We start from the raw sequence: 12,938 nt of genomic DNA on the forward strand, positions 1-12,938 counted from the left end.
TTCTACTAAGGCACCAAAAAATATATAGATTAATGGCAATCATCAAAGCCGCCCATGTCCATCCTAAGCCCTTGACTAACATTAATGTCATAAAAAAAAAAACACAAACAATAATAATTTAAGGATCCACCAGGGGTTAGCTGAGATGGTAAGAAGCGACTCGGTGTGATCCCCAGATCATGACTTCGAATCTCTACATGTCTAAGGATTAATTAAATGGCTTCACATGATAGGGTGGGATTGTGTGTGCAGCCCAAAGATTAGTTATGTTGGATAAGGTTGGATGTTTGGGTCGGGCAAAGCCCGATAGACGAAACGATGGCCCGCTACCACAGGGATCACCTTGTTACAACTAATAGTAATAATAATAATTTAGAGAAAAATCATTAGTTTTAAAGTGTAATCTAATCAGCCGAATCTGATATTTTTAAGTCCATCAAAAGTGATTTTCAAATTTTCGATAAAAAAAATAGACGGTTCACAATTCTAAACCACTTTTGATGGACTTAGAAGTTTCAGATTCGGCTGATTTTTGGTAAGGTCTCTTCACCATAAAGATAATCCCCACCAAAAATCAGATCAATCCAGAATTTTTAAGCCACAAAGGACAAACTTGTTGGCTCCCTATCGTTGGCTCTAGAACACCACCCTATATATAACAATACAATATTTCTCTAGAAAAATAAAAAACCTAGAACAAAGAATCAAACTCTGGGTCAAAGCTTGTCTCACGTTGCAGCATTTGAGTCACAATCAACACATACTGTTCTCATCCTTAATTATCTATCAAAAGTCAATCAGAAATGAGAACTGGAGTGATCAGGAGAGTGATATGTTGTAGAAGACTCCATTTAGATTGCACTAATAAAAGAAGTAGGGCTAAATAAATTATGACATTAAACATAAACCATACGATTTATAAGTAGATTATAACATTAAACATAATAAGCTTCCAAGTTTTGTTGATATTAGAGATAGATACCCAAACTGAAGATTCCATTTAGTTGGCACTAAAAAAAGTAGGACTAGGAGGAATTGGAATGTCTATAGTCCCTTCAAGCATCAGGAGCACCTTCTTCATGGAAGGACGGAGGGATGGATCGTCTTGGATGCACCACAGAGCCACCATCACCATTCTTTCCAACATTTTCTTGTCTACCTCTTCATCCTTCACCAACTTATCCACCTCGTGATTCTCGAAACACTCATACGCCCAATTCTCAAGTACTTTTTCTTCCTCAACCATACCATCCTCCAAATTCTTTCGACAACATATGATCTCCAAAAGCACAATCCCAAAACTGTACACGTCTACCTTAACTGTTATGGGCATGTTTCGATGAAATTCGGGTGCAACATATCCTCTAGTCCCTCTGATACCACTATAGGTCTTCGTTTGGTCTGGCTTCAGTAGCTTGGCCATCCCAAAATCAGCTATTTTTGGACAATTGTACTCATCCATGAGTATGTTCTGAGGCTTTATGCCGCAATGAATAATCGGGGTCTCGCACTCTTCATGTAGATACAAGATTCCTTTAGCTACATACAGAGCAATTCCCACTCTTTCGTTCCAATTTGAGCATTTTTCAGGACTAAAGAGGAAGTTCGCAAGCGACCCATTGCTCATGTACTTGTACACTAGAAGCCTATTAAGGCCTTCATGGCAATAACCGATCAATTGAACTAGGTTTCTATGATGAGTTCTCCCAATAGCTCTCATCTCAGTTTTAAACTCTCTTTCTCCTTCATCCGAAACTTTTTCTAGTCTCTTGACAGCGATAACCTCCTGTTTTTGATTGTTCGATAAACCCCCTTTAAAAACTGTTCCGAAAGATCCCTTACCCAACTCTTCCTTGAAATTATCTGTTGCGGTCACAAGCTCATCATAAGTAAAAGACCGCAGAGAGATCCCTTCATTAAATCCGATGTTCACTTGATCTGATATCCTTTTGTAAGTGCAAATATGCCGTCTGTAAATAAGAACACCAATAGTCCCTACGAAAATAAAAGCAAAAGTAAGAACCACAATAACAAAAATCAGAATCTCGATTCGCAGTTCTTTATTGGCCACTTTTCTTGTTGTGGAGGGATCACTATCGTTCACAAGGCGGTTGATACTCATCCCCTTGATAAGAGTTTTTCTTGATTCACCCATAACTCTATTCCCATATTTCAATGGGAGTTTTTGTTTTCTGCACTCTGAGTTAATATATATCGCAGCCTCGCAGTTACAATCCCTCAAACAGGCTTCCTTGCAATCTTCTTCGGTCGTGGATGATGAGACATCGTATGAATCATCTTCCCATACTGTCTGTGCCAAAGTATACATGGTGTATTTGATATGTTCATCCTTGTTTTTGCAGCCTTCTGCACTGGTGTTGCTCTTACAGCCCAGTGCCCTTTCAGCATCATCGATGTATTCGAAACCGGGTGGACAAAGGCATCGGGGTTCTTGGTCCATTAGAGTACAATACCCATTTAGGCCACAAATGCCTGAAGGGCTGCACTTATTGTTTGACGAATTCCATTTGATCAACCAATTACCATTGTGATCCAAACTGTGTGAATACAGCCTAAAGATCCCATCCATATCTATCGTCATGCGGTAGAAAATTGTTCTATTGGAAGGAACCATGCCATCATACAGATCCATTATAGTGAAACCATTGTCATTTAGCAATGACAGTTGACCATTGTCGTCAAGATTTAGTGACACATTATTTTCTTTATTTTCCATTCCTGTAAAATAATAGAATTGCATTTGATTATTGGATGCAATTACATGAACCTTTGTTGAGAGGTAGCGTAACAAGAGCAAAAATAAAACCTAAAACAATCACACAAATAACACTTGATTTATGTGGTTAGACTAATTACCTATGTCCGTGGAGGAGAGGGAGATCTATCCACTATCAACAATAAAGATTACAAGCTGTTAAACCTCTACAACTCTCTCAACCACAGAGAACTTCACAGAGCAATAAAAGAGGGGAAAAAAAAACATAAAAAACCCTAGCTCGAAAAAAAAAATATATATATATATATAGGGAAATGTTCAGCACCAAACACTTTGGCAAAACATTTTTCAAAACATGGGTTAGAAGTTTTGGAATGGGCTGATTTTTGGTGATGATGATCTCTACGGTGAGGAGATTATCATCACCAAAAATCAGCCCATTCCAAAACTTCTAACCCCATCAAAAATGATTTACAAAAAATGGACGGTCCACGATTTTTCAACTTGTAAACATGGGGCTAGAAATTTTGGAATGGACTGATTTTTGGTGAGGATGATCTCCTCACCGTAGAGATGATCCTCACCAAAAATCAGCCCATTCCATAACTTCTAACCCATGTAGGACAAAAATGGTTGGCTAAAATGTTGGCCAAAATATTTGGTGCTGAACGGGACCCATATATATATACCTGAGAATTTTTGCTTCGGGGGCACTACCCCAAACTCCACACGAGCCTGTAGGGTAGCCTGACTTTGGGCTCATCACCTATGCTCGAAAAAGGACTCTCTATTTCTTATCTGCCTCTTGAAGCCCAAGCCCGAAAAAACTACTACACATATCACAACAACTCCTCTAGTAGTATTTATGTAGGAAATTACTATCAAAATATAAAAGGATAAATAATATTTTAACAAAACAAGTTTTATTTTGCAAATTTATTGGCCTCGTCACATTTTTGTTTCATAGATGTCTTGTATTTTGTTGCACTATGCAAAATTGTGGGTTGCAAGGGGCGGAGCCCTCGACCCGAATTTTTTAAGGGGTACGAAAATGACAATCGTGTAATATTTTCTTAAGTATTTTCTATTTTTTGAGGGTTTCTGTTTTGGGGAGTTTTACATGATTTGGTACCTCTCGGTTATATAAATAGATCTCTAGGGCTGTAAAACTTAAGAGAAAATAATTCTTCTTCTTTTTTTGTTCCGTGGATGTAGGTAGGGGCGGAACCAGGATTTTGTTTTCGTGGGGGCAAATTACAAATAGAAAAATTTTCTGATTTTCTATGGGGGCAAAGCAGTAGAATGTTAAAAATTTGTGTGGGGGCAAATTACAAATAGAAAAATTTTCAAAACTTCTGTGGGAGCAAAGCAGTAGAATGCTAAATTTTTTTTTTAAATTATTAGTACCTCCCTATTGATTTTAGAAATTCTTGTGGGGGCAATTGCCCCCACTGTAAATCCGCCCCTGGATGTAGGCACATTATCGAATCACGTAAATCTTTGTGTTTTGTGCGATTGTGTTATCTTTACTATTTTGATTTTTCACAAATTAGTATAAAAGCCTCGAGTTATTGAGGTTTGCAGCGAAAATGACTGAATCAAAGTTTGAAGTTGATAAATTCAACGAGAGGAACAACTTCAACTTATGGCAGAGGCAAGTAAAAGATCTGTTGGTACAACAAGGATTGTACAAGGAGTTGTTTAGTAAAAAACCTGCGACGATGGACAAAGATGATTGGGAAAAGATCGATTAGAAAGTCATGAAAAGTTTATATATGGCGAAATCTTTAACAAATAAACTATTTCTAAAGAAAAGACTATATGGGCTACAAATGACAAAAAGTTCAGATTTGTTAGAGCATATCAATATGTTTAACAAGATCGTGAGTGAACTATTGAAACTCGAGGTAAAATCGAGGAAGAAGACAAGCATTGTTATTATTGGTACCTCTTCCTCCTTCGTATGATCATCTTGTCACAAGCTTACATTACGGGAAGGAGACTTTGAATACAGAGGAGGTTACTTCAGCACTTTTAACAAATCATATGAGAAAACCAACTAGTGAAAAATCCCAAGTAGAAGGGTTCATGACAAAGGAGACTTAGGTACGAGGGAGGTCAAAGAACAAATCTAGATCAGATAAGAAAAAGTCTAGATTGAAATCATGGCGAAAGAAGTAGAGTGCTACTATTGCCGTCAGAAATGACACTTTTAAAGAAATTATGGAAAACTTTAGAAAACCTTTGAATACAAGAAAAAAGAAAAATCTTCTAATCCAGCAAGCATAGCAGTAAACGCTTCAGATAGTAACAATGGGGATGCACTTCTACTTTAGATACCGACATCCTACGCGATTTTTGGATACTAAACTCTGGATGCTTGTATCATATGTGTCCGAATATGAGTTGATTCGATATATATGAGTCATATAATGGTGGCATTATGTTGATGGGTAACAATGCAATATGCAAAATAGTTGGTATAGGGACCATTAAAATTAAGATGTATGATGAATGGTTCGTACCTTGACAAATGTAAGGTATGTGCCTAATCTAAAAAAGAATTTGATTTATTTCGATGCATTGGATTCTGTCGGATATAGATATTCTGCTGCAAGTGGAGTTTTGAAGGTTGTGAAAGGTGCCATGGTTGTTCTAAAAATAAGAAATTTGTACCGATTGATAAGGACTATAGTTATTGGTAGAATTGTTGTTGGTTCATCCAAAAATAATGAAACCAAATTATGGAATGTGCAATTCCATCATATGCGTGAGCGGGGTATGTTGGAGTTTCACAATAAAAACTCTTAAAGGGAGTCAGAACCTATAAGCTAAATTTTTGCGAAAATTGTATGTTTGTTAAACAATGCAGGGTACGTTTCAATAACCTTTAATTCAGAAATCATGTACTTTGTGACATTCTCCATAAAGGTATGTGTATACTTTATGAAGAAAAAATATTCAGAGGTCTATGGAATCTTCAAAGAATGAAAAGCCAGAGTTGAAAAGCAAACTGATATAAAGGTAAAGTGCATCAGGACAACTAATGGAGGAGAATACATGGAAGACAAATTTCTACAATTTTGCAAAGATCTGGGCATTGTGCGTAACTTTATAGTAAAGAAAACATTATAATAGAATGGGGTTACAAAATGTATGAACATGACTTTACTTGAGAGAGCAAGATGCATGATGATCAATGCAGGGATATCTAAAAGTTCTTGGGTTGAAGCAGTCAATAAAACAACTTACCTGATTAACAAATCACCATCAACTACAAGAAAGCTTTAGACACCAAAAGAGGTATGGTCAGGTAAATCAGTTGATCATTCTTATTTGAGAATATTTAGATGCATTACCTACATGCATGTTCCTAGTGATGAGCGCAACAAACTTGATCGTAAATCAAAGAAAGATATTTCTTTTGACTATGCAAAAGACATAAAGGGATACGGAGTATGGGATTCTATAACTAGAAAATGGTGATAAGTAAAGATGTGGTCTTTGATTAAATCTGTATGTTAAAACAAGAGAAGTAGAAAGATAAAACCACAGCTAGGAAGACTAATCCCATTCAGGTGGAGATTGACATTTGTGACTCTTTAGGCAAAATAGATGGGGATGGTAGTTCTCCAAAAGAAGAAGTTTTATAGCCTCAACTACGAAAATCATAACATACATAGAGGGTGCCAAAAAGGTTTGAAGATACAAATATAGTTGCTTTTACACTTGTGACAGAAAATGGTAAACTATCAAATTTTTAAGAAGCTCTTATTGATGAATAATATGAAAAGTGTTACAAGACAATGGAAGATGAGATGAACTCTTTACACACAAAGAAGACGTGAAATTTAGTGAAGTTGCCTAAGAAAAAAAAGGCAATCAATTGCAAGTGAGATTTCAGAAAAAATAAACAATTTTTTGAAAATAACGAAATCAAATACAAGGCAGGATTAGTAGTAAAGGGATGAATGTATTGATTTCATTGATATTTTTTCACCAGTGGTCAAGCATACTTCTATTCATGTTTTGTTGTCTATAGTAACTACGCAAAACCTTTAGTTAGAGCAATTGGGTATCACTACAACTTTCTTACGTGGATACGTAAAAGAGCAAATTTACATGCATCAAACAAAGAGATTTCAGGAAAAACGAAAATAAGAATATGTCTGCAAGTTGAAATGTTTTTATAGTTTGAAACAATCCCAAGCGCTTCGACACTTTCATGTTAAAGAACGGATACACACGACATGAGTTTGATTTATGTCTTTATTGCTTGAAAATAATTCTTTTATTTTTCTAGTACTTTATGTGGATTGCATGTTGATTGTTGTTAATGATAAATTTAATAGTGATAATCTTAAGAGAAAGCTTAGTTGTGAGTTTGATATAAAAAACCTAAGGGGTGCAAAGATGATTCTAGGTATAGAGATAAAAAAAATAAGAAATTAGAAAATTTGCACTTGTCACAGGGAAGATATTTGAAGAAAGGTAGTTGAAATGTTTGACATACAAATTTCAAATTAGTAAATATCCCGTTAACTTCACATTTCAAGTTATTTCCATAGTTGTGCCTAGCTACAAATGAAGAAAATAAACAAATATCCCAAATTCCCTATGCTAATGTCATTGGAAGTATTATGTATATTATAGTTTGCACTAGACTTAACATATTATAGATAGTCAGTCTAGTTAGTCGGTACATGGCAAACCCATGAAGAGAACACTGACAAGCAATATAGTGAATTCTTAGGTACTTGAAGGGTACCTTGAATATATGCATTGAGTTCAACAGGGACGTCTAGGAGGGAAGAAGAGTTGTTGGTTATGTTAATTCAGATTTTGTTGGTGACTTAGACAAGAGAAGATCTACAACTAGATATTTATTTACATTGACAAGTGGACCCGGTTAGTTGGAAATCTATGTTACAACCTATGACTAAAGTGCAATATACTTTGCGAAGAATCAAGTTTACCATAGAAGAATCAAACATATAGATGTTCGTTTTCACTTCATCAAAGAAACTCTTGGTTATATAAATAGAGATATCTAGGATTATAAAACTTATGAGAAAATAATTATTGTTCTTATTCTGTTCTGTGGACATAAGCACGCTGTCAAACCATCTAAATCTTTGTGTTTTGTGCGATTGTGTTATCTTTGCTATTTCAAGTTTTGTAATATTTATTAAAAAGATTATTATATAAATATTTGTTATTTATTTATCAATCAAACTAACCGAATAACTTAGTAAGATCTCAAATCTTACCAAGGGTCGTTGGACTACATGGTTCATCACATTGGTAATCCAACACTACAAGCATAGAGATTCCATGAAAAACTTTATATTCAAAATAATAATAATAAAAATAAAAGTTGGACTTGATCCAAAGTTTGAAAATGAACAACCAATTTAAAATTAATATTCAATAGGAAAATAACTCTTTTTTATTGTTGAAAGTTCATGTAATTCTGTGCTCTACATCCCTGTGGCATCCCACCATGTTTTTGGATGCCACAATGAGGAAAGGTCAGAAAACTTTAGTGAGGAAAGTGTTTTACCCTTTTCTTAGGAAGATTTTTTGGGCGAACCTATTTATTGCAATTTTATTACAAGAACTCCCTTAATTTATCAGTCTGTTACTGGACAAACCTTACTTCATGAATTAGATTAGCATGACTAACTTAGTAAGACTTGAAATCTTATCAAGAGTCATTGGGCCTATATGGATTATCAAACACCACAACTTTCTAGATTTCATGGAAACTACTCAAATTCAAAAGATTTAAAAAAAACAAAACAAAAGAAGTCCTTATTGAACTTGGTAGAAATATCTTGATGGCTACCAAACTCCTAAATTTAAAACTAGAATTCAATAGTGGAAATTAAATTTCTTGGAATATAAATTTTTTGAATTTTATGATGTGCATCCTCACTCAAAGGTTTGTTGGGTAACAAACTTGATAAAGTCAGATTCCTTTGCAATTTTCAGAACTCTAAGGGAGTTTTGTATTAAAAATACAACAATTGGGTCTGCCCGGTATATCTCTCTTTTCTTTATTTGTATTTAATTACCAAAACTGGCTTCCTATGTAGGGACTGAGTTTAACATTATACCTTTTTCTTTTAAAAGAAATAAATTCATAAAAATGAAAGTTTGTTTATCCTAAACGGTATCCATTTAGCCGTATTTACGTTGTACCCTTACTTTCAACCTACATATAGTTCTGAATTTTTCATAATTTTATAAAGAGGTTGACCAGGAAGACTTCTCTGTTGCAATTTTATTACAAAAAAGTCTCTTACTTTTATCAAGTTTGTTACCGACTAATGCTTACTTTATGAATCAGGCTAGCATGATTAATTTAGTAAGATTTCAAATCTTACTAAGGGTTGTTGGGTCCACATGACTTATCAAATTGGCAATTCAACATGGAAACCTTCTAGATTTCATGGAAAAACTAAGATCCAAAAGAAAAAAAAATTCAAAATAAAATCCTTTTTAAACTTGATTGTAGATGTTGAAATCAAATCTCCATAACCACTTTCCAGAGAGAGCCACATGCATGGACTTGTAATAAAAATGCAACAATTAGGTCAACCTGGTAAATCTCTCAATTTTATAATATAGACATGGTCTTTTATTTGAGATTCACACAAGGTTAAAATAGTAAAGTTGTGATTCCTTCCAATGATTTGTGAGGGAATAATAACATCCAATAAAATACAACTAATTTTGAAGTTTTTGACGTAACATTTCATTCAAACATCCTTTTTGTTATGACTAATGATTTTCTATCTCAACTCTGACAAACTCGTTGACATGGCAGGTGCAAGAATCATAGGTTTAATTCCTCGAGATATACAACTACACATGTTTATGGGGATGTGCATATCATGAGGGAAAAATCTATGGGTTTTTGCACATGCCACTTCAGTGAGTTGAGATAAAAAAAAATCAAAACTATCTTGTTATTATAAGATGAATAATGATAATCTGACACCCTCACATGGCATACTCCCCCATACACCCTTAACGTGGCATGTTCCAGAATCATAGATTTTTTTTCTTAGGATACACAAATGTACATATTTATGGGGATGTGCAATTGTGGATCCTGAGAAAAAAATTTATGATTCTGGCACATGCAACGTTAGGGGTGTATGGGGGAGTATGCCATGTGGGGGTATTAGATTATCATGACTCTTATAAGATATGCATTTTGGGTATTTTGAGAGATATTTAATGGTGAGCTCGTCACTTTTCATAAGCAACGATTGAGTTTCTCAAAAGGACGGACAATCTCATTGCTTTTAAAAAAGAATTGAGCTCGTTGTTTTTCATACAAATAGGGCTGGCAATGGGTCGGAAAATACCCATCTACCCAACTCTTCCAACCCGAATAAATTAGACATGGGAGAGGTTTTTCTACCCGATTAATAATTCAAGTAATATTACACAATATTCATTACCCAAAAGTTTTGTAGGATCGGGTATGAATATACGTCATATCTTACTTGATTATCTGTTTACCTGACAACAAAAATATAATTTCATATTCTATATATAAATATATGTAAATAATTAGTTTTTTTATTATATAATTTTTGTTATTAATGTGAAAAAAATTCAGATAATAGGATAAAAATTTGGGTGACCCAAGAATCGGTTAAGAAACCGGATATTGTTATCCACTTAAAACTTGAGTAAAAATTTGGATTTGGGTATTGTCCTAAAATTCGGGCATGGGTGTTTATGTTTCAATTCGAGTATGGAGTAGGTAGAAGTCTTACCCAATCCACACCCAACTCGTTGCCATCCCTACATACAAACTAGGGGGTGCAACTTGGTTCGGGGTGTGGAAAAATTGGAACCGAACCAACATAGATCGATTCCACTAAATAAGAACCAGAATCGAACGGAAATGCCCATAGAATCAAACCAAACCAATGTAAGGTAGGTTTGGTTCTATGGGTTGCCAATATCATATAATTTTGCTTGAAAACAACATATATATTTAATAAAAATAAAAATTACATAAATAATGGATATGAAATTTTATATAATAAGTAATTAATTGATCCATAAAGTCATTAATCTATTTGCTAAATAATAATTAAAAATATAGTAAGTCATCATGAGTTCGGTTCTTGGTTTGGTTTGATTTGGTTCGGTTTAATTCAATTCTATACAAGTCTTGAACCGAGAACCGAGCCAAATTGATTGGTTCTCTATTTTCTTAACCCATAACCGAACCGCAACTAAGTCCAAATCAACCCAAAGCCATCGGTTTGGTTTGATCCTCGGTTTGAACCGGACCAAGTTGCACCCATATTACAAACCATAAAATATCAAAGATAATTAATCCCAATCTTCATGAAGATCAATGTTAATATTATTACCTGAATCCCAATATGGATTCACGATCGTAGAATTATCCATTGGATACTGCGCTAGAAGACCGTCACTTTGCATAATGAGCTGAAACCTTCCCTTTCGGGGGTCGATTTGTGACATGTTAGAGACCAAATCTGTCCCTGCCAGGAGAATTTGACCTTGTACAATTGTAGATGCACGAAATGGCACTACACTTTCCTTCTCTTTAAGCTCGGGGGGGACCTGCAAAACAGCCCACTCCGACGATCAAGTTAGCCAAATTGATCAGCGTAATGTGCTTAGAGAAGAAGAATTCGAACCTTTTTTACTCGTAGTTTTCTCCCTTATATAGGTGTTTAACTTGATCGTTTTCCGGCCAGCCCTTGAGGTGACCTGGGGTAGTTAGCCTACTCTCTGACATGTCAGCTGCAGGGGTTGTTGCAACTGCCCTATTGCTTCTGAGAAAGTCAGGTTTGGTCTGACATGACGTGGGTGGTTAGAACTGGTATTGCAGGCTTATCTGTCAGACCTGTCATACCGACCTACGAGCTGATGGCACAGTTCCGAGCTTCGAATACATGCATTCGTCGGGATTAATAAACCGAGCCACGACCTCGAGTCATTAATCTTGGCCCCTGATCGAGCCACGTGTCCGTGCTCAAGAATTTTCCCCCACAATACCCCCTCCCGAGGGCTCGGTCAGAATGATCGGGTACTCGGGAATATTAATAACAAAAATTGACACGTGGATGCCTCTCATTGGGTCTCAGCTAAGATTAATGATATCTTTACGGCGAATAAAGAGATCATTCTCACTTCTCGAGGGCGGCGGTCGGTTGGGCTCTTATCGCAGTTCGCGCCTTGTCTGCTGGTTTAAACGGCGCAATTATTGCGTGGTGTACACGTGGCGCCCGGGGAATGGCTCGATTCGCGTGCAGTGGGGCGAACGGTCGTATTGGGTTTCTCAGCATTTAATACCTCATCATTATGAGCTTAAAAGGCCCCAGCCGTTGATTTTGATAACGCATCTCGAGGCTTCTCAGGCCTATAAATATCCCATCCATTTCTCATTCTCATTTTCACTCTCATCTACTTTGCCGTTATTCTGCCCAATTGTTCTCTCGCAATCCTTCAGTCTTTTCGGACGTTCCTGATCGTGCCTCCGCTGCGCCATCGCCGTGCCATTCTGCCGATCGTTGTTCGGAGTCCAGGAGTTACCAACTTTTCTTGTAGAGGTAATCCGGTCAAGGCCCATCCTCTCTCCTCTGCCCCTTCCCCCTCACCTTCTCTCTTCTAAATGGCCAAGGGGAAAACCTATTCCCCTGTTCGCCCTCCACTGGACGCCGTTCGGGATACTTTTGGTGTCCCTAGGGCCGTGCGTCTGTCCTATGTGGACGAGACCTTTGTCCAGCGTGAATGCCCCCCAGGTACCTCGGTGGTATACTGGGGGCAGCTGAAGGCAGGCCTCCGAGTTCCCCTTAGCAGGCTAACTCGAGAGGTCCTGAACTTCTTCAGGAGGGCTCCGGGCCAGATGAGCGGGAACTTCTTCCGTCTCATTCATGCTTTCGAGCTAATGAATGAGAGGCTGGAAGAAGGCCTGCAACTCGGCCTAGCGGACATTAGGGCTCAGTTTGCCCTTAAAAAGTGCCCGAGTAGACCGGGTTTCTTCTATCTTTCCAAGAGGAGAGGGAAGCCGTCCTTGATCGAGCTTCCCGACTCGGATAAGGAATGGTTCTTATTCCCTATTCAGTTGTCCGGGCAGTGGGAGAGCGCTCCCGGGGACGAGCTCCCTCCCTTGACGCACCATTCCTTCAACCCTCAT

At 36.8% G+C, this 12,938-nt stretch overlaps 1 protein-coding gene across 1 annotated transcript; it reads right to left on the reverse strand.

Moving 5' to 3' along the window:
- Nucleotides 1-1,000: 1,000 nt before the first annotated feature.
- Nucleotides 1,001-12,290, reverse strand: LOC147404124 (G-type lectin S-receptor-like serine/threonine-protein kinase LECRK3). Its single transcript, XM_086437814.1, has 3 exons — nucleotides 12,200-12,290; nucleotides 11,143-11,277; nucleotides 1,001-2,739 (listed from the first exon to the last, which is right to left on the reverse strand). The coding sequence occupies exons 1-3, from the start codon at nucleotides 12,288-12,290 to the stop codon at nucleotides 1,001-1,003; spliced, it is 1,965 nt and encodes a 654-aa protein (XP_086293940.1).
- Nucleotides 12,291-12,938: the final 648 nt, after the last annotated feature.

The sequence above is a fragment of the Akebia trifoliata genome, chromosome 4 (assembly GCF_017979445.1).
Source record: "Akebia trifoliata isolate Shusen 1 chromosome 4, ASM1797944v1, whole genome shotgun sequence".
Lineage (NCBI taxonomy): Eukaryota > Viridiplantae > Streptophyta > Magnoliopsida > Ranunculales > Lardizabalaceae > Akebia > Akebia trifoliata.

What these genes read in the sequence shown, in the direction of transcription:
- LOC147404124 (XM_086437814.1), bottom strand. Translation starts at nt 12,290, where the DNA reads ATGGCGCAGCGGAGGCACGATCAGGAACGTCCGAAAAGACTGAAGGAT. An exon ending in TAACGGCAAAGTAGATGAGA is followed by an intron (nt 11,278 to 12,199) that starts GTGAAAATGAGA and finishes TTCTCCTGGCAG; the next exon opens with GGACAGATTTGGTCTCTAAC. An exon ending in GAATCCATATTGGGATTCAG is followed by an intron (nt 2,740 to 11,142) that starts GTAATAATATTA and finishes ATTATTTTACAG; the next exon opens with GAATGGAAAATAAAGAAAAT.